This window comes from Rhinoderma darwinii, chromosome 6, assembly GCF_050947455.1.
Source record: "Rhinoderma darwinii isolate aRhiDar2 chromosome 6, aRhiDar2.hap1, whole genome shotgun sequence".
Lineage (NCBI taxonomy): Eukaryota > Metazoa > Chordata > Amphibia > Anura > Rhinodermatidae > Rhinoderma > Rhinoderma darwinii.
Genome location: NC_134692.1, coordinates 146898390 through 146917105, shown reverse-complemented (window position 1 = coordinate 146917105; position 18716 = coordinate 146898390). Strand labels below are relative to the sequence as shown.

General features: G+C 48.9%; 1 protein-coding gene across 1 annotated transcript; it reads left to right on the top strand.

The window, feature by feature from the left end:
* Positions 1 to 3232: 3232 nt before the first annotated feature.
* On the top strand, positions 3233 to 17730 carry LOC142656560 (proto-oncogene Mas-like). The gene is made up of 2 exons (XM_075831489.1): positions 3233 to 3666; positions 16363 to 17730. Exon 2 carries the CDS (start codon positions 16402 to 16404, stop codon positions 17401 to 17403), a length of 1002 nt encoding a protein of 333 aa, XP_075687604.1. The 5' UTR covers positions 3233 to 3666; positions 16363 to 16401; the 3' UTR covers positions 17404 to 17730.
* The last annotated feature ends 986 nt before the right edge of the window (positions 17731 to 18716 follow it).

Genomic DNA, 18716 nt, shown 5'->3' with positions numbered 1-18716 from the left:
CTATTGCTCTCTGTTATCAGACATGTCAGGCTGGGGGAGGATGACTGTAGGACAGGTGAATATAATCTATTATTCTCTGTTATCAGACATGTCAGGCTGGGGGGAGGATGACTGTAGGACAGGTGAATACAATCTATTGTTCTCTGTTATCAGACATGTCAGGCTGGGGGAGGATGACTGCAGGACAGGTGGATATAATCTATTGTTCTCTGTTATCAGACATGTCAGGCTGGGGGAGGATGACTGTAGGACAGGTGAATACAATCTATTCTCTGTTATCAGACATGTCAGGCTGGGATAGGATGACTGTAGGACAGGTGAATATAATCTATTGTTCTCTGTTATCAGACATGTCAGGCTGGGGGAGGAGGACTGTAGGACAGGTGAATATAATCTATTATTCTCTGTTATCAGACATGTCAGGCTGGGGGGAGGATGACTGTAGGACAGGTGAATACAATCTATTGTTCTCTGTTATCAGACATGTCAGGCTGGGGGGGGGGGGGTGACTGTAGGACAGGTGAATACAATCTATTGTTCTCTGTTATCAGACTTGTCAGGCTGGGGGGGAGGATGATTGCAGGACAGGTGAATACAATCTATTGCTCTCTGTTATCAGACATGTCAGGCTGGGGGAGGATGACTGTAGGACAGGTGAATATAATCTATTATTCTCTGTTATCAGACATGTCAGGCTGGGGGGAGGATGACTGTAGGACAGGTGAATACAATCTATTGTTCTCTGTTATCAGACATGTCAGGCTGGGGGAGGATGACTGTAGGACAGGTGAATACAATCTATTGTTCTCTGTTATCAGACATGTCAGACTGGGGGAGGATGACTGTAGGACAGGTGAATACAATATATTGTTCTCTGTTATCAGACATGTCAGGCTGGGGGAGGATGACTGTAGGACAGGTGAAGATAATCTATTGTTCTCTGTTATCAGACATGTCAGGCTGGGAGAGGATGACTGTAGGACAGGTGAATATAATCTATTGTTCTCTGTTATCAGACATGTCAGGCTGGGGGAGGAGGACTGTAGGACAGGTGAATACAATCTATTGTTCTCTGTTAACAGACATGTCAGGCTGGGGGGAGGATGACTGTAGGACAGGTGAATACAATCTATTGTTCTCTGTTATCAGACATGTTTGGCAGGGAGAGGATAACTGTAGGACAGGTGAATACAATCTATTGTTCTCTGTTATCAGACATGTCAGGCTGGGAGAGGATGACTAGGACAGCTGAATCGATCTATTGTTCTCTGTTATCAGACATGTCAGACTGGGGGATGATGACTGTAGGACAGGTGAATACAATCTATTGTTCTCTGTTATCAGACATGTCAGGCTGGGAGAGGATGACTAGGACAGGTGAATCGATCTATTCTTCTCTGTTATCAGACATGTCAGGCTGGGGGATGATGACTGTAGGACAGGTGAATACAATCTATTGTTCTCTGTTATCAGACATGTCAGGCTGGGGTAGGATGACTGTAGGACAGGTGAATACAATCTATTGTTCTCTGTTATCAGACATGTCAGGCTGGGGGAGGATGACTGTAGGACAGGAGAATACAATCTATTGTTCTCTGTTATCAGGGTTTGCATTGTTTCACATTACACCAGTGATCAGTGACATTACATTATTGTGACTTGATGTCTGGAAGAAAAGAGATGACGGATCACTGAAAGATTTGTTTTCTCTTTTCAGCTTGTAATATTTTAAGCTCTAGGAGGTGTTTATCACGCTGGTGGAGTATTGCAGGCTTCTTTCTACAAGTGTCCAACACGACGTCCAGATACCGGGACCCTGACTGCTCTGCGCCTCCCTCTTTACTTGGTCGCTACTTTTGGGCTAATGGTTTGGTTTGCTTTGTGCTTTTCATGTTTCTGTATAGGACTTCAAACTTTTAGGGCACGTTCAGACGTGGCAGAATTTTTCTGCTGCAAATGTTGGTGCAGATTTGGGGCAATTACGCAACATTTGACAGGTAATTCAGACGTTGCAGATATCACAGCGGACTTGCCACAGATTTCAGTTTTTACATTGCAAAGGCTGAAATCTGCAGTGAAATTCCGCTTCTTCTCCGCAATGGAATGAGCTGCTGCGGAGGGGAAATTCTGCATCGCAGCCTGATTTCCGCACAGTTATTTTCTGCAACGTCTGAGCTAAGTTTCCTAAAGATGTATAGAAAGAAATGTAAAAAACGTCTGCTGCAGAATTCAACAGCAATTCCACCATGTCTGAACGTGCCCTAACACTTCATACAAGTTTCTGACTCTCCACTTATTTTATTCTAGCAGGAAATATTCCGTAAATCCTACATGTGATTATTCATGAACTCCCGGAGGACACTGGCAGCGAGCACGGTACAGCACAGATTACTCCACGAGCACAATCATTCATTCAGTGAAACCGCCTGCGGCAAAAACAGCTGGCGAAGATTCACATCCTATTACATAAGAGGCCGCGATGTGCGAAACCTTCACTAACACAATAATCTAAAAGATCACTGATACAACAACTAACACAACCACCGCCACATCCACCGGTACAATAACTGATACAATAACTGATACAATCACTGATACTATAACTGACACAACCACCGACACATCCACCGGTACAATAACTGATACAATATCTGACACAATCACTGACACAGTAACTGATACAATAACTGACACAATCACCACACATGCAGCAACACAATCACTAACACAATCACCGATACAATAACTGACACATCTACTGATACAATCACTTAAACAATTGCTGATGCAAAAACTGATAACATCACTTACTGCGCCATTTCATACAACGGAATCCAAAAATAAAGTATACCGTGGGGTCTACATGGTTGTTTGTTTGTTTTTATCTTGGGGGCCTATGGGTGACACCGCTGCATGGAATTTGTCTCAGGCACTTGTTTAACATTTATATCAGGAGCTTTTCTTGGCGTCTACACTAAACAGAGCCAAAAACGCAATGTGCACCGGGCCCAACACATGAATATATGAAGTCTAATTAACATCTGGATACAAACTACTGCCGCCAAACTGCAGCCCGGAGATACTGAGGTGATGAGACCCACAGATCCATCTACTGATCATTCCTACATAGCAGCAGGTCATGATATATCACGATATCACGATATATCACAATGCAAATATTCTGCATCTTACAACAAGTCCAGCCGGGGCTTCACTCTTGGACGCAGGGACTTTGGTCTCCGGTGCAGCCTTTACCCTGATGGGGATTTTCACACTTTTCTTCTTGTGTTATTTTTATTCATTATAATTTATTATTTTCCCGTTTACCACCTGTCCATTTATAATGCCAGGGTTCCCTATGAAAGGTCTGATGGTCATATTGTTTTCATGTAGGAGACATCAGATGAACTTGTCGGACAAGGTTACCGTTGACTTTGGGTCTTCTCCTGACCCTGAGAATTTGGGTCAATGATGTCACTTCTGAGCTGTTACATTAACAGACATACAAGTCTAGATACGCCCAGGAACGCAGTAATGAGGTGAAGGCTGATGATGAGGAAATCTCAGTGGTGGAGATGCTGCAGCCAAGTGCGTTCAGTCCCGGCAGATCCTCAGCATAGTCTATGAGATCTCCGCACAGCCTCCGATGTGACCTGCCGGTAGCCGGTAAGTGCAGCTCTTCTAACCTACAGACATCAGGGTGGACATTAGATAATAAGTGGCAGATCTCACCATCATAAGCTGGAAGTGCCCACAAATATCTACATCCACCGGGATCCATAACCTACATCCTATTCATAATGCGGAGATCTCTGCAGACTATTACTCTGCTGCATTCATGACATGGGGACCAACAAGGCAGCTCATATGTCTGCAGTCCCTGATCTACTACGGGCTGTGCGGCTCCGGCCGGGTCTCTCTATAGTAAATCTGCTAAACATTGTGATCAATCTCCCGGTCACCTGCGGAGATGGGTGAGGGGCAGAACAGAGCACACCTGGATGTCTGTCCGCAATAAATGCAGCAGAGAAAATCACCATTAGGGTATGTTCACACAGAGTTTTTTTTACGAGTTTTTGAGGCGTTTGTTTGGAGCTGTTTTTCCATTGACACCATGAAAAGCAGCTCCAAAAAGGGCTCAAGGTGTGTCACGCTCCTTCTTTTTACGGGGCATATTTTTACGTGCCGTTTTTTAAAGCAGCAACGTAAAAAAATGCCCCGTTTGAACTAAATGCCATTTTTCACATTGAATGCAATGGGCAGATGTTTGTAGGTGTTTAGCAAGTGTTTTTCAATGCGTAATTCGAGGCGTTTACACCCTAAAATACACCTGAAAACTTTGAGTGTGAACATACACTTAGAGTCAGATCCCAGTTGATCTACTCCAAAATCTTTAACAAATAGAACCCACCATGAAATATCAGTTTTATATAGAGCAGAACCCTCAACATTGGTCTTATCTGCCCAGCGGACATTGTTTCAGAACACTTGACATAAGCTACCCAACATATTTAGAAGTATGAGCTATCCTGCCAGTCCCGTTATATGAAAGAGCACAAGAAAATCCCAAGTCCGGAATACACAGGAGTAGTGTGATAGGAGTGGTGCGCTAGGAGTGGTGCGCTAGGAGTGGTGCGCTAGGAGTGGTGCGCTAGGAGTGGTGCGCTTGGAGTGGTGCGCTTGGAGTGGTGCGCTAGGAGTGGTGCGCTAGGAGTGGTGCGCTAGGAGTGGTGCGCTTAGAGTGGTGCGCTAGGAGTGGTGCGCTAGGAGTGGTGCGCTAGGAGTGGTGCGCTAGGAGTGGTGTGCTTGGAGTGGTGTGCTAGGAGTGGTGTGCTAGGAGTAATGTGCTAGGAGTGGTGTGCTAGGAGTGGTGTGCTAGGAGTAGTGAAGGAGTAGTGTGCTAGGAGTAATGTGCTAGGAGTGGTGCGCTAGGAGTGATGCGCTAGGAGTGGTGCGCTAGGAGTGGTGCGCTAGGAGTAGTGAAGGAGTGGTGTGTGAGGAGTAATGTGCTAGGAGTGGTGTGCTAGGAGTGGTGTGCTAGGAGTGGTGTGCTAGGAGTGGTGTGCTTAGAGTGGTGTGCTTGGAGTGGTGTGCTAGGAGTGGTGTGCTTGGAGTGGTGTGCTTGGAGTGGTGTGCTAGGAGTGGTGTGCTGTGGAGTGGTGTGCTTGGAGTGGTGTGCTAGGAGTGGTGTGCTAGGAGTGGTGTGCTAGGAGTGGTGTGCTAGGAGTAGTGAAGGAGTAGTGTGCTAGGAGTAGTGTTCTAGGAGTAGTGCGCTAGGAGTAGTGCGCTAGGAGTAGTGAAGGAGTGGTGTGCTAGGAGTGGTGTGCTAGGAGTGGTGTGCTAGGAGTGGTGTGATAGGAGTGGTGTGCTAGGAGTGGTATGCTTGGAGTGGTGTGCTAGGAGTGGTGTGCTAGGAGTAATGTGCTAGGAGTGGTGTGCTAGGAGTGGTGGGCTAGGAGTGGTGTGCTAGGAGTAGTGAAGGAGTAGTGTGCTAGGAGTAGTGCGCTAGGAGTAGTGCGCTAGGAGTAGTGCGCTAGGAGTAGTGAAGGAGTAGTGCGCTAGGAGTGGTGCGCTAGGAGTGGTGCGCTAGGAGTGGTGCGCTAGGAGTGGTGCGCTAGGAGTAGTGAAGGAGTGGTGTGCTAGGAGTAATGTGCTAGGAGTGGTGTGCTAGGAGTGGTGTGCTAGGAGTGGTGTGCTAGGAGTGGTGTGCTAGGAGTGGTGTGCTAGGAGTGGTGTGCTAGGAGTGGTGTGCTTAGAGTGGTGTGCTTGGAGTGGTGTGCTAGGAGTGGTGTGCTTGGAGTGGTGTGCTGTGGAGTGGTGTGCTGTGGAGTGGTGTGCTAGGAGTGGTGTGCTAGGAGTGGTGTGCTAGGAGTGGTGTGCTTGGAGTGGTGTGCTAGGAGTGGTGTGCTAGGAGTGGTGTGCTAGGAGTGGTGTGCTAGGAGTAGTGAAGGAGTAGTGTGCTAGGAGTAGTGTTCTAGGAGTAGTGCGCTAGGAGTAGTGCGCTAGGAGTAGTGAAGGAGTGGTGTGCTAGGAGTGGTGTGCTAGGAGTGGTGTGCTAGGAGTGGTGCGCTAGGAGTAGTGCGCTAGGAGTAGTGAAGGAGTAGTGCGCTAGGAGTGGTGCGCTAGGAGTGGTGCGCTAGGAGTGGTGCGCTAGGAGTAGTGCGCTAGGAGTAGTGCGCTAGGAGTGGTGCGCTAGGAGTGGTGCGCTAGGAGTGGTGCACTAGGAGTGGTGCGCTAGGAGTGTTGCGCTAGGAGTGGTGCGCTAGGAGTAGTGAAGGAGTGGTGTGCTAGGAGTAGTGTGCTAGGAGTGGTGTGCTAGGAGTGGTGTGCTAGGAGTGGTGTGCTAGGAGTAGTGTGCTAGGAGTAGTGTGCTAGGAGTGGTGTGCTAGGAGTGGTGTGCTAGGAGTGGTGTGCTAGGAGTGGTGTTCTAGGAGTGGTGTGCTAGGAGTGGTGTGCTAGGAGTGGTGTGCTAGGAGTGGTGTGCTAGGAGTGGTGTGCTAGCAGTGGTGTGATAGGAGTGGTGTGATAGGAGTGGTGTGCTAGGAGTGGTGTCCTTGGAGTGGTGTGCTTGGAGTGGTGTGCTAGGAGTGGTGTGCTAGGAGAGGTGTGCTAGGAGTGGTGTGCTAGGAGTGGTGTGCTAGGAGTGGTGTGCTAGGAGTGGTGTGCTAGGAGTGGTGTGCTAGGAGTGGTGTGCTGTGGAGTGGTGTGCTAGGAGTGGTGTGCTAGGAGTGGTGTGCTTGGAGTGGTGTGCTAGGAGTGGTGTGCTAGGAGTGGTGTGCTAGGAGTGGTGTGCTAGGAGTGGTGTGCTAGGAGTGGTGTGCTAGGAGTGGTGTGCTAGGAGTGGTGTGCTAGGAGTAATGTGCTAGGAGTGGTGTGCTAGGAGTAGTGGGCTAGGAGTGGTGTGCTAGGAGTAGTGAAGGAGTGGTGTGCTAGGAGTAGTGAAGGAGTAGTGTGCTAGGAGTAGTGCAATAGGAGTAGTGCGCTAGGAGTAGTGCGCTAGGAGTAGTGAAGGAGTGGTGTGCTAGGAGTGGTGTGCTAGGAGTGGTGTGCTAGGAGTAGTGTGCTAGGAGTGGTGTGCTAGGAGTGGTGTGCTAGGAGTGGTGTGCTAGGAGTGGTGTGCTAGGAGTGGTGTGCTAGGAGTGGTGTGCTAGGAGTGGTGTGCTGTGGAGTGGTGTGCTAGGAGTGGTGTGCTAGGAGTGGTGTTCTAGGAGTGGTGTGCTAGGAGTGGTGTGCTAGGAGTGGTGTGCTAGGAGTAATGTGCTAGGAGTGGTGTGCTAGGAGTGGTGTGCTAGGAGTAGTGGGCTAGGAGTGGTGTGCTAGGAGTAGTGAAGGAGTAGTGTGCTAGGAGTAGTGTTCTAGGAGTAGTGCGCTAGGAGTAGTGAAGGAGTGGTGTGCTAGGAGTGGTGTGCTAGGAGTGGTGTGCTAGGAGTGGTGTGCTAGGAGTGGTGTGCTAGGAGTAGTGAAGGAGTAGTGCGCTAGGAGTGGTGCGCTAGGAGTGGTGCGCTAGGAGTAGTGAAGGAGTAGTGCGCTAGGAGTGGTGCGCTAGGAGTGGTGCGCTAGGTGTGGTGCGCTAGGAGTAGTGCGCTAGGAGTGGTGCGCTAGGAGTGGTGCGCTAGGAGTGGTGCGCTAGGAGTAGTGAAGGAGTGGTGTGCTAGGAGTAGTGTGCTAGGAGTGGTGTGCTAGGAGTGGTGTGCTAGGAGTGGTGTGCTAGGAGTAGTGTGCTAGGAGTGGTGTGCTAGGAGTGGTGTGCTAGGAGTGGTGTGCTAGGAGTGGTGCGCTAGGAGTGGTGCGCTAGGAGTAGTGAAGGAGTGGTGTGCTAGGAGTAGTGTGCTAGGAGTGGTGTGCTAGGAGTGGTGTGCTAGGAGTGGTGCGCTAGGAGTAGTGAAGGAGTAGTGCGCTAGGAGTGGTGCGCTAGGAGTGGTGCGCTAGGAGTGGTGAAGGAGTAGTGCGCTAGGAGTCGTGCGCTAGGAGTGGTGCGCTAGGTGTGGTGCGCTAAGAGTAGTGCGCTAGGAGTGGTGCGCTAGGAGTGGTGCGCTAGGAGTGGTGCGCTAGGAGTGGTGCGCTAGGAGTAGTGAAGGAGTGGTGTGCTAGGAGTAGTGTGCTAGGAGTGGTGTGCTAGGAGTGGTGTGCTAGGAGTGGTGTGCTAGGAGTAGTGTGCTAGGAGTGGTGTGCTAGGAGTGGTGTGTTAGGAGTGGTGCGCTAGGAGTGGTGCGCTAGGAGTAGTGAAGGAGTGGTGTGCTAGGAGTAGTGCGCTAGGAGTAGTGCGCTAGGAGTGGTGCGCTAGGAGTGGTGCGCTAGGAGTAGTGAAGGAGTGGTGTGCTAGGAGTGGTGTGCTAGGAGTGGTGTGCTAGGAGTGGTGTGCTAGGAGTGGTGTGCTAGGAGTAATGTGCTAGGAGTGGTGTGCTAGGAGTGGTGTGCTAGGAGTGGTGTGCTAGGAGTAGTGGGCTAGGAGTGGTGTGCTAGGAGTAGTGAAGGAGTAGTGTGCTAGGAGTAGTGTTCTAGGAATAGTGCGCTATGAGTAGTGCGCTAGGAGTAGTGCGCTAGGAGTGGTGCGCTAGGAGTGGTGCGCTAGGAGTGGTGCGCTAGGAGTGGTGCGCTAGGAGTGGTGCGCTAGGAGTGGTGCGCTAGGAGTGGTGCGCTAGGAGTGGTGCGCTAGGAGTAGTGGGCTAGGAGTGGTGTGCTAGGAGTAGTGAAGGAGTAGTGTGCTAGGAGTAGTGTTCTAGGAGTAGTGCGCTATGAGTAGTGCGCTATGAGTAGTGTGCTAGGAGTAGTGCGCTAGGAGTAGAGAAGGAGTAGTGTGCTAGGAGTGGTGTGCTAGGTGTGGTGCGCTAGGAGTAGTGCGCTAGGAGTAGTGCGCTAGGAGTAGTGCGCTAGGAGTAGTGCGCTAGGAGTGGTGCGCTAGGAGTGGTGCGCTAGGAGTGGTGCGCTAGGAGTAGTGCGCTAGGAGTAGTGCGCTAGGAGTAGTGAAGGAGTGGTGTGCTAGGAGTGGTGTGCTAGGAGTGGTGCGCTAGGAGTGGTGCGCTAGGAGTGGTGCGCTAGGAGTAGTGCGCTAGGAGTAGTGAAGGACTGGTGTGCTAGGAGTAGTGTGCTAGGAGTGGTGCGCTAGGAGTGGTGTGCTAGGAGTGGTGTGCTAGGAGTAATGTGCTAGGAGTGGTGTGCTAGGAGTGGTGTGCTAGGAGTAGTGGGCTAGGAGTGGTGTGCTAGGAGTAGTGAAGGAGTAGTGTGCTAGGAGTAGTGTTCTAGGAGTAGTGCGCTAGGAGTAGTGAAGGAGTGGTGTGCTAGGAGTGGTGTGCTAGGAGTGGTGTGCTAGGAGTGGTGTGCTAGGAGTGGTGTGCTAGGAGTGGTGTGCTAGGAGTGGTGTGCTAGGAGTAGTGAAGGAGTAGTGCGCTAGGAGTGGTGCGCTAGGAGTGGTGCGCTAGGAGTAGTGAAGGAGTAGTGCGCTAGGAGTGGTGCGCTAGGAGTGGTGCGCTAGGAGTGGTGCGCTAGGAGTAGTGCGCTAGGAGTGGTGCGCTAGGAGTGGTGCGCTAGGAGTGGTGCGCTAGGAGTAGTGAAGGAGTGGTGTGCTAGGAGTAGTGTGCTAGGAGTGGTGTGCTAGGAGTGGTGTGCTAGGAGTGGTGTGCTAGGAGTAGTGTGCTAGGAGTGGTGTGCTAGGAGTGGTGTGCTAGGAGTGGTGTGTTAGGAGTGGTGCGCTAGGAGTGGTGCGCTAGGAGTAGTGAAGGAGTGGTGTGCTAGGAGTAGTGTGCTAGGAGTGGTGTGCTAGGAGTGGTGTGCTAGGAGTGGTGCGCTAGGAGTAGTGAAGGAGTAGTGCGCTAGGAGTGGTGCGCTAGGAGTGGTGCGCTAGGAGTGGTGAAGGAGTAGTGCGCTAGGAGTGGTGCGCTAGGAGTGGTGCGCTAGGTGTGGTGCGCTAAGAGTAGTGCGCTAGGAGTGGTGCGCTAGGAGTGGTGCACTAGGAGTGGTGCGCTAGGAGTGGTGCGCTAGGAGTAGTGAAGGAGTGGTGTGCTAGGAGTAGTGTGCTAGGAGTGGTGTGCTAGGAGTGGTGTGCTAGGAGTGGTGTGCTAGGAGTAGTGTGCTAGGAGTGGTGTGCTAGGAGTGGTGTGTTAGGAGTGGTGCGCTAGGAGTGGTGCGCTAGGAGTAGTGAAGGAGTGGTGTGCTAGGAGTAGTGCGCTAGGAGTAGTGCGCTAGGAGTGGTGCGCTAGGAGTGGTGCGCTAGGAGTAGTGAAGGAGTGGTGTGCTAGGAGTAGTGTGCTAGGAGTAGTGTGCTAGGAGTGGTGTGCTAGGAGTGGTGTGCTAGGAGTGGTGTGCTAGGAGTAATGTGCTAGGAGTGGTGTGCTAGGAGTGGTGTGCTAGGAGTGGTGTGCTAGGAGTAGTGGGCTAGGAGTGGTGTGCTAGGAGTAGTGAAGGAGTAGTGTGCTAGGAGTAGTGTTCTAGGAGTAGTGCGCTATGAGTAGTGCGCTAGGAGTAGTGCGCTAGGAGTGGTGCGCTAGGAGTGGTGCGCTAGGAGTGGTGCGCTAGGAGTGGTGCGCTAGGAGTGGTGCGCTAGGAGTGGTGCGCTAGGAGTGGTGCGCTAGGAGTAGTGGGCTAGGAGTGGTGTGCTAGGAGTAGTGAAGGAGTAGTGTGCTAGGAGTAGTGTTCTAGGAGTAGTGCGCTATGAGTAGTGCGCTATGAGTAGTGTGCTAGGAGTAGTGCGCTAGGAGTAGAGAAGGAGTAGTGTGCTAGGAGTGGTGTGCTAGGTGTGGTGCGCTAGGAGTAGTGCGCTAGGAGTAGTGCGCTAGGAGTAGTGCGCTAGGAGTAGTGCGCTAGGAGTGGTGCGCTAGGAGTGGTGCGCTAGGAGTGGTGCGCTAGGAGTGGTGCGCTAGGAGTGGTGCGCTAGGAGTAGTGCGCTAGGAGTAGTGAAGGAGTGGTGTGCTAGGAGTGGTGTGCTAGGAGTGGTGCGCTAGGAGTGGTGCGCTAGGAGTGGTGCGCTAGGAGTAGTGCGCTAGGAGTAGTGAAGGACTGGTGTGCTAGGAGTAGTGTGCTAGGAGTGGTGCGCTAGGAGTGGTGCGCTAGGAGTAGTGAAGGAGTGGTGTGCTAGGAGTAGTGTGCTAGGAGTGGTGTGCTAGGAGTGGTGTGCTAGGAGTGGTGTGCTAGGAGTGGTGTGCTAGGAGTGGTGTGCTAGGAGTGGTGTGCTAGGAGTGGTGTGCTAGGAGTGGTGTGCTAGGAGTGGTGTGTTAGGAGTGGTGTGCTAGGAGTAATGTGCTAGGAGTGGTGTGCTAGGAGTGGTGTGCTAGGTTTGGTGTGCTAGGAGTGGTGTGCTAGGAGTGGTGTGCTAGGAGTAGTGGGCTAGGAGTGGTGTGCTAGGAGTAGTGAAGGAGTAGTGTGCTAGGAGTAGTGTTCTAGGAGTAGTGCGCTAGGAGTAGTGCGCTAGGAGTGGTGCGCTAGGAGTGGTGCGCTAGGAGTGGTGCGCTAGGAGTGGTGTGCTAGGAGTAGTGTGCTAGGAGTAGTGAAGGAGTAGTGCGCTATGGGTAGTGAAGGAGTGGTGTGCTAGGAGTAGTGAAGGAGTAGTGTGCTAGGAGTGGTGCGCTAGGAGTAGTGAAGGAGTGGTGTGCTAGGAGTAGTGAGCTAGGAGTGGTGTGCTAGGAGGAGTGCAGGAGTGGTGTGCTAGGAGGAGTGAAGGAGTAGTGCGCTAGGAGGAGTGAAGGAGCGGTGCGCTAGGAGCAGTGCACTAGGAGTAGTGCGCTAGGAGAAGTGCGCTAGGAGTAGTACGTTTCACATTACAAGCGCTATTCAGCAACAGGAAGGGAGCGGAACCTAAAATCTATAAGTAGCTAGAAATCTTTCATACGATCTGAAATAACTTATTGCCATCCTGCTCAGACAGAGGCATACAATCCTGTAAAGAAATAAAGTGTCTATAAGACGATAAACTGTAACACAACAAAGTAACGTCAGACCAACAAAACTCCAAAAACACCTAATACAAATATCAGGCAGAAGGTAGTGAGACACAGAGACACTCGGACCTCCTGGCTATAAAGTCCAACCACGGCCTCCAAGTTACCGGGTAGAAGGATCTGCTCTTATTTTCCAGCCAGCTGCTTCCTTTAGTCAACAGTTTCTGTTTCTTGGCCAGTGGCATCAGTGGTCGGGGGACGTCTGCTTCTCTGTTTCTTGGCCAGTAGCATCAGTGGTCGGGGGACGTCTGCTTCTCTGTTTCTTGGCCAGTGGCATCAGTGGTCGGGGGACGTCTGCTTCTCTGTTTCTTGGCCAGTAGCATCAGTGGTCGGGGGACGTCTGCTTCTCTGTTTCTTGGCCAGTGGCATCAGTGGTCGGGGGACGTCTGCTTCTCTGTTTCTTGGCCAGTGGCATCAGTGGTCGGGGGACGTCTGCTTCTCTGTTTCTTGGCCAGTGGCATCAGTGGTCGGGGGACCTCTGCTTCTCTGTTTCTTGGCCAGTGGCATCAGTGGTCGGGGGACGTCTGCTTCTCTGTTTCTTGGCCAGTGGCATCAGTGATCGGGGGACGTCTGCTTCTCTGTTTCTTGGCCAGTGGCATCAGTGGTCGGGGGACGTCTGCTTCTCTGTTTCATGGGAATGAGGAACGTAGCTGCTGTGATCATGAATGTGGGGATTGTTTGGTGAGGGGTAAAGCCAGACAGGGGAAGCCAAAGAAGAACCAGGACCAAGCTCAGATTCATCAAATTCTCCACATCCACCCGGAATTGTTCTATATGAGGGCAGGACCCCCATAGACGGGATATATTGCCCACATCCTCTCCGCAGCCCTACCAGGAGTCTGAAGATACGAGGAGCAACTTGTAAAGACCTTCTGGTGCTCCATATTCTATACAGTCCTGTATACACTTCTCTTTACGTGGATACATCGTGACGAGCCGTGTGAATGCGTCAGAATAAGGGAGAAGAGAACATGTGAATTTATTATTTTTTTTGCAGTCCAGGATGACTCCGGTTTGGGTAGCGCCTAGTCTGACAACAGACCAGCTTATACTGGGGAGAGGGCTTCTATTTCTCGGTTTTGGAAAGTTTATGATTTTTCAGCGAGATGGGGTCAGGACACAGGGTCAGATGCATTTTTTTATTTTTGGCATTTAGAGGGCAAATCTAAATTTTGAATGATGGATATGGGGCCGTAGCCACATTCCTGTAGAAGCACTGCCCGGCACGGTGAGGCTGGAGAAGTCAGCCCAGAGATCAGCTGCACATCAACAAGTATTTTCCAAAATATTGCAGTAAGATCCCTAGTTGGGCCATGGGGGCTGGGACACCCCAGTTCTCCGCCTGGATACTGCGTTTAATATCTATATGTGGTGCCTGTAATGCGGATGTAGCTAATTGCGTCCATGCGGGCCGGACTGCGACTTAAAATCAGCCCTGGCATTTTTAAGCAGACAGGCCCACCGCAGGCCATACGCAGCCGCCAGGGTTGGGCTGGAGTACATGGGACCAACGTTCCGCTATACAAGACATGGGGAGATTTATTAAAACCGGTGCAAATGAAAGAGGAATAGTTTCTGATCGCCGCAACTCCAACCAATCCACTGCTTTTCTACGAGTATAATGAACATGCGCATTATTCTAGAGGATTTTTTTGCGGAGTGGAAAAAAACATCAAGCACCCTTATTTTCACTGCATGTGAATGGGTTTTAAAATAGTCCAGGGACTTAGTCCTAATCAAATCCTGATTGCGTGATCATGGCCTAATACTGATGTATAAAGATTGCAAATGATACCATTATACATCACCGTACTGTAACTAAATAGTATGATTTCAATTTTATATTCAGCTATATACACACACACTCACATGCTGAACACATGACGCACAGATGCAACCCACAAGCTGCACACATGCTGCATTCGTGCCATTCACACCTAGGACACATGCGCATGCACACCACTCACACCTAGAACACATCCCCCACTCACACCTAGGACATATGATGCACATGCATCACTCACACCTAGGACACATGCGTACGCACACCACTTACACCTAGAACACACCTAGGACACATGCGTACGCACACCACTTACACCTAGGACACATTCCCCACTCACCCCTAGGACATATGCCGCACATGCACCACTCACACCTAGGACACATGCGCACGCACTCCACTCACACCTAGGACACACCTAGGACACATGCGTACGCACACCACTTACACCTAGGACACATTCCCCACTCACCTCTAGGACATATGCCGCACATACACCACTCACACCTAGGACACATGCACACGCACACCATTCACACCTAGGATATATCCTCCACTTTCGCTACTCACACCTAAGACATATGCCGCACTTTGTCTTTCCACACCAAGGATACATGTTGAACACTTCTCACACCTGGCATAGATGCTGCACGCACCCCTCACACATTAGACTCATATCGCACACACACCACACAAATGCTAAACACATACCTCACATAACACTTACACACTAGACCTATACCACACATACCATTCACACTGAAAACAACACGCACACAAATGCCACTAATACATTAGAAGAAGACACAAAACTCACACAAATGCGTATTCGTGCTCAGGCGGCAGTAGAAAGAGCAAGCCCATCACTGATTGGCTGATGCTCAGCCAACCAGCGTTAGGTTAGATTTATACATGCAGACTGGGCAGATACTGATTCTCCTTCTCCTTTGCGGCGCGAGAGATGTGCGCTAATGAGCGAGGCCTCAGTGCAGAAAACAAGTCTAGAGGTGATTACCTGCGGCTCAGCCAACAAGCGCTATGCTTCATTTCTGCAGCGCTCCTTCCCATCATTGCAGAGGACACGGCAATAAATCTCAGAAAGATGTGGTTTAAACACCAGGAGGCAGCGGTTATCGTAATGTTGGTGCTTGTGTTCACCACTGTCCGCAGGACTGATTCTATCTTTTCTGCTGCCTGAGGCAAAAATGGTGCCCCCAGATTTTGATCGACATCCCCCTGGCTGTTCTACATCACTAGCAGTGTCCTCCAACTCTTGTGGATACGCCATTGCCTTGTACTGGCATGCGCGGTGCAGCCGGGCAGAGTACACCTCACTGCACGGTCTGTGCCCAAGTAGTACAAGGCAATGGCACATCCAAGAAAGTTGGAGGAGACCGGTAGAGATGTATAACAGCCGGGGGGATGTCAATCAAGCATGGAAAGGTGGGTTTGGAGGCAGAATTATGTGACTCTTCAGGATAGCGGCACCGCCCCATGACCCATTAATGAGTAATTAGCATATACTGTGCGCCGGTTTAAAAGTTGATTTTATAGATTTTTCCGCATCTGAAAACAACATACATGGGAATGTCTGGAAATATTGTCAGGTCTTGTATTACCGCATGGTGGCGGTTCAAGGGGTTAAAACTGCCTGACAGGTTCCCATTAAATATACAATGAATTGAAAACAATTCTATCTCCCTGTAATTGTGTTATTATAAATATATCCTATATAATTACAGCATCATAACCAAGCTCTAATATATACGGCTCCAGAACCAAGCTCATACATATATACAGCACCAAAACCGAGCTCAATACATATATACAGCCACAGAACAAAGCTAGATACATATATACAGCACCAAAACCGAGCTCAGTACATATATACAACACCAGAACCAAGCTCAGTACATATCATATCATAATCACACCACCCATCATCTCGCTGCAGATGATACAGTGACTACAGTGCTGATTAGAGGCAGAATAAACATTTACATTAAGTGACTCACCGGTGACGTCTCAGATTCTAGTGGTTCTTTTTCTCTTCTCTTCTCCATCCGGTCCAGACCTCTATGATGACTTCTCCCGGCCACAGCCCATTTCTGCAGTTTTCCGCTCAGATGTCTTCAGCTTCCCACTTTTCAAACATTTCTGCACCTATAAATGAAGATAAAATTCTCAGGATGACACACACTGTAAATGTGACACACACTGTGTCCCTGATTATAATAGCACCATACACCGTGTCCCTGATTATAATAGCACCATACACTGTGTCCCTGATTATAATAGCACCATACACCGTGTCCCTGATTATAATAGTACCATACACCGTGTCCCTGATTATAATAGTACCATACACTGTGTCCCTGATTATAATAGCACCATACACTGTGTCCCACACACACATACAGTGCTCCCCATAGATAGTGCCCACATAGAGCCCCCTGTAGATAGTGCCCCACATAACCTGACCATGGGATAGTCGGTGCTGGAGCGGTCGGGGGGGGGGGGGGTAATGGTGACTATGTTCACATCTGTTATTTTATACCAGAAGCTGCTGCCAGAAATCATTTTAAAGCTGCAAAACCCGTTTACGATTCTGATTTACATGTAATAATGTTTTTCTTTTCTGTTTACCAGGATACAGACGTTCTTTGCCTCCAGTAGCTGCATAGAATAATGTCCCTCAACTCCTCAGTCAACAATTCCAACCCTCCAGCCCCGGCCGTCCTGCGAGACATGTCACAGTTCACGATACCCATCACCATTTGCCTCGTGACTGTTCTTATCTGTTTAGTGGGACTGGTCGGTAATGGGATCACAATATATCTCTTCTGTTTTCGCATCAAGCTGAACCAGTCCACAGTCTATATCTTAAATTTGGCTGTGGCGGATTTCATCTTCGTCCTTGGCTGCTGCATGGTTTCCTTGTACTTTCTGTGCGTGTATAATCGAGTACACACCTCCCGGCAGAGTGACGCAATATTCTCTGTGTTTGGCGAGTTCCTGCACAGTTTTGGATTTAATTCCAGCCTATTCCTTCTGGCCACTCTCAGCATTGAACGATGTCTCTCCGTTTGCTTTCCCATATGGTACAAATGTCGCCGCCCGGAGCACTTGTCAGCCATATTGTGTGGGATTATATGGATCTTATCTATCCTGATAACAGTTCTAGAACGATTCCTCATTCTTGAACACAGATCAACGGTCTACGTAATTATATCAGTCGTATTCCTGATAGTGACTGTGACCATGATTGGCGCCAGTGCCATCCTTCTCAAAGAGATCCAGAAGACCTCGGTGCAATGCCGGTCCATGAAACTGTACATTGTTGTCGTAAGTGCGGTCATTACCTTCCTCATCTCTCTGGTTCCCGCCACCATCGTGAGACTCTTGTTCTTCTTTGCCTTCATCCCTACGGGAAAGATTAAGATCCTCAGCTACATTATGATTTCCTTGTGTTCTGCCATCAATTCAACAGTCAATCCCTACATCTACATCGTTGTGGGGAGATGGAAGAAGAATGTCTCCACCGCACAAGCTCTTGAGTCAGTCTTCAAAGAAGATAATGGAAGGTCTTCAGAGGGAAGAGACTCGGAGGAGACGCAACAAACTGACGGTGAACACAAATCGAGTGTGACCTTGAGTGTGAATGGAGGCGAGCGGCCCGAGGACTCATAAAAGTCACTGTTATTTAATCGTTTCTTTGCTTTTATTATAAATTCTCTTTACAGAAGATTTATGGAGATGAAATGTAAGTGCTGGGATTAGATGTGAAGGGCGCAATTCATAGAAACAATGAGGAAGGTGATAAATCGATAAATCGCTGTATAGATGGAGTTCATGTTGCACTTTATTCCACTGAAATTTTGTCTTTGTAGATTATTAGAATCCAATCTATAGATTATTATTAATTCTGAAAAAATCTATAAAGCTGATTGACTGTTGTTCAGACGCACACTTATGTGGCGTTCTCAATTCCAGGGATATCGCTAAACAGTATTTATCAAAGAGACAATAAAATGCCAAATGTACAACCTCGTCACCTCTTATTCCCATAGTACAAGTCACTTATAGACTTCATCTCCATAAACAGCCAATTCACTGTGTACATACATTACTGATCCTGAGTTATATCCTGCATTATACTCCAGAGCTGCACTCACTATTCTGCTGGTGGAGTCACTGTGTACATACATTACATTACTTATCCTGTACTGATCCTGAGTTACATCATGTATTATACTCCAGAGCTGCACTCACTATTCTGCTGGTGGAGTCACTGTGTACATACATTACTTATCCTGTACTGATCCTGAGTTATATCCTGTATTATACTCCAGAGCTGCACTCACTATTCTGCTGGTGGAGTCACTGTGTACATACATTACATTACTTATCCTGTACTGATCCGGAGTTACATCTTGTATTATACTCCAGAGCTGCACTCACTATTCTGCCGGTGGAGTCACTGTGTACATACATTACATTACTTATCCTGTACTGATCCTGAGTTACATCCTGTATTATACTCCAGAGCTGCACTCACTATTCTGCTGGTGGAGTCACTGTGTACATACATTACTTCTCCTGTACTGATCCTGAGTTACATCCTGTATCTCTTTATTTTATATAAATTTACAAAACATAAACTGAAAAACAAATACATAACTAATTCCATATAACCAAAAAGTCACAACCCAATTCTTATAAACAAATTTTCTTATATACATCTCTGTATATGAGAAGAGAAAACGATACCAGACCCGGCCACATACACCCCACTCTTATATACTTACATCTACACTTCATCCGAAGCTAAACAATAACTAGAATATATACAAACATCATATAAACGTAATCCAAAGTACTAACAGAAAATCCCCCGACCCGCGTCAACCAAGGGCCTAAAGAAACAACATAATAATGATGATAATAATAATAAAACAACAACATAATAATAATAAAATAATAATAATAATAACCCCAAAAAT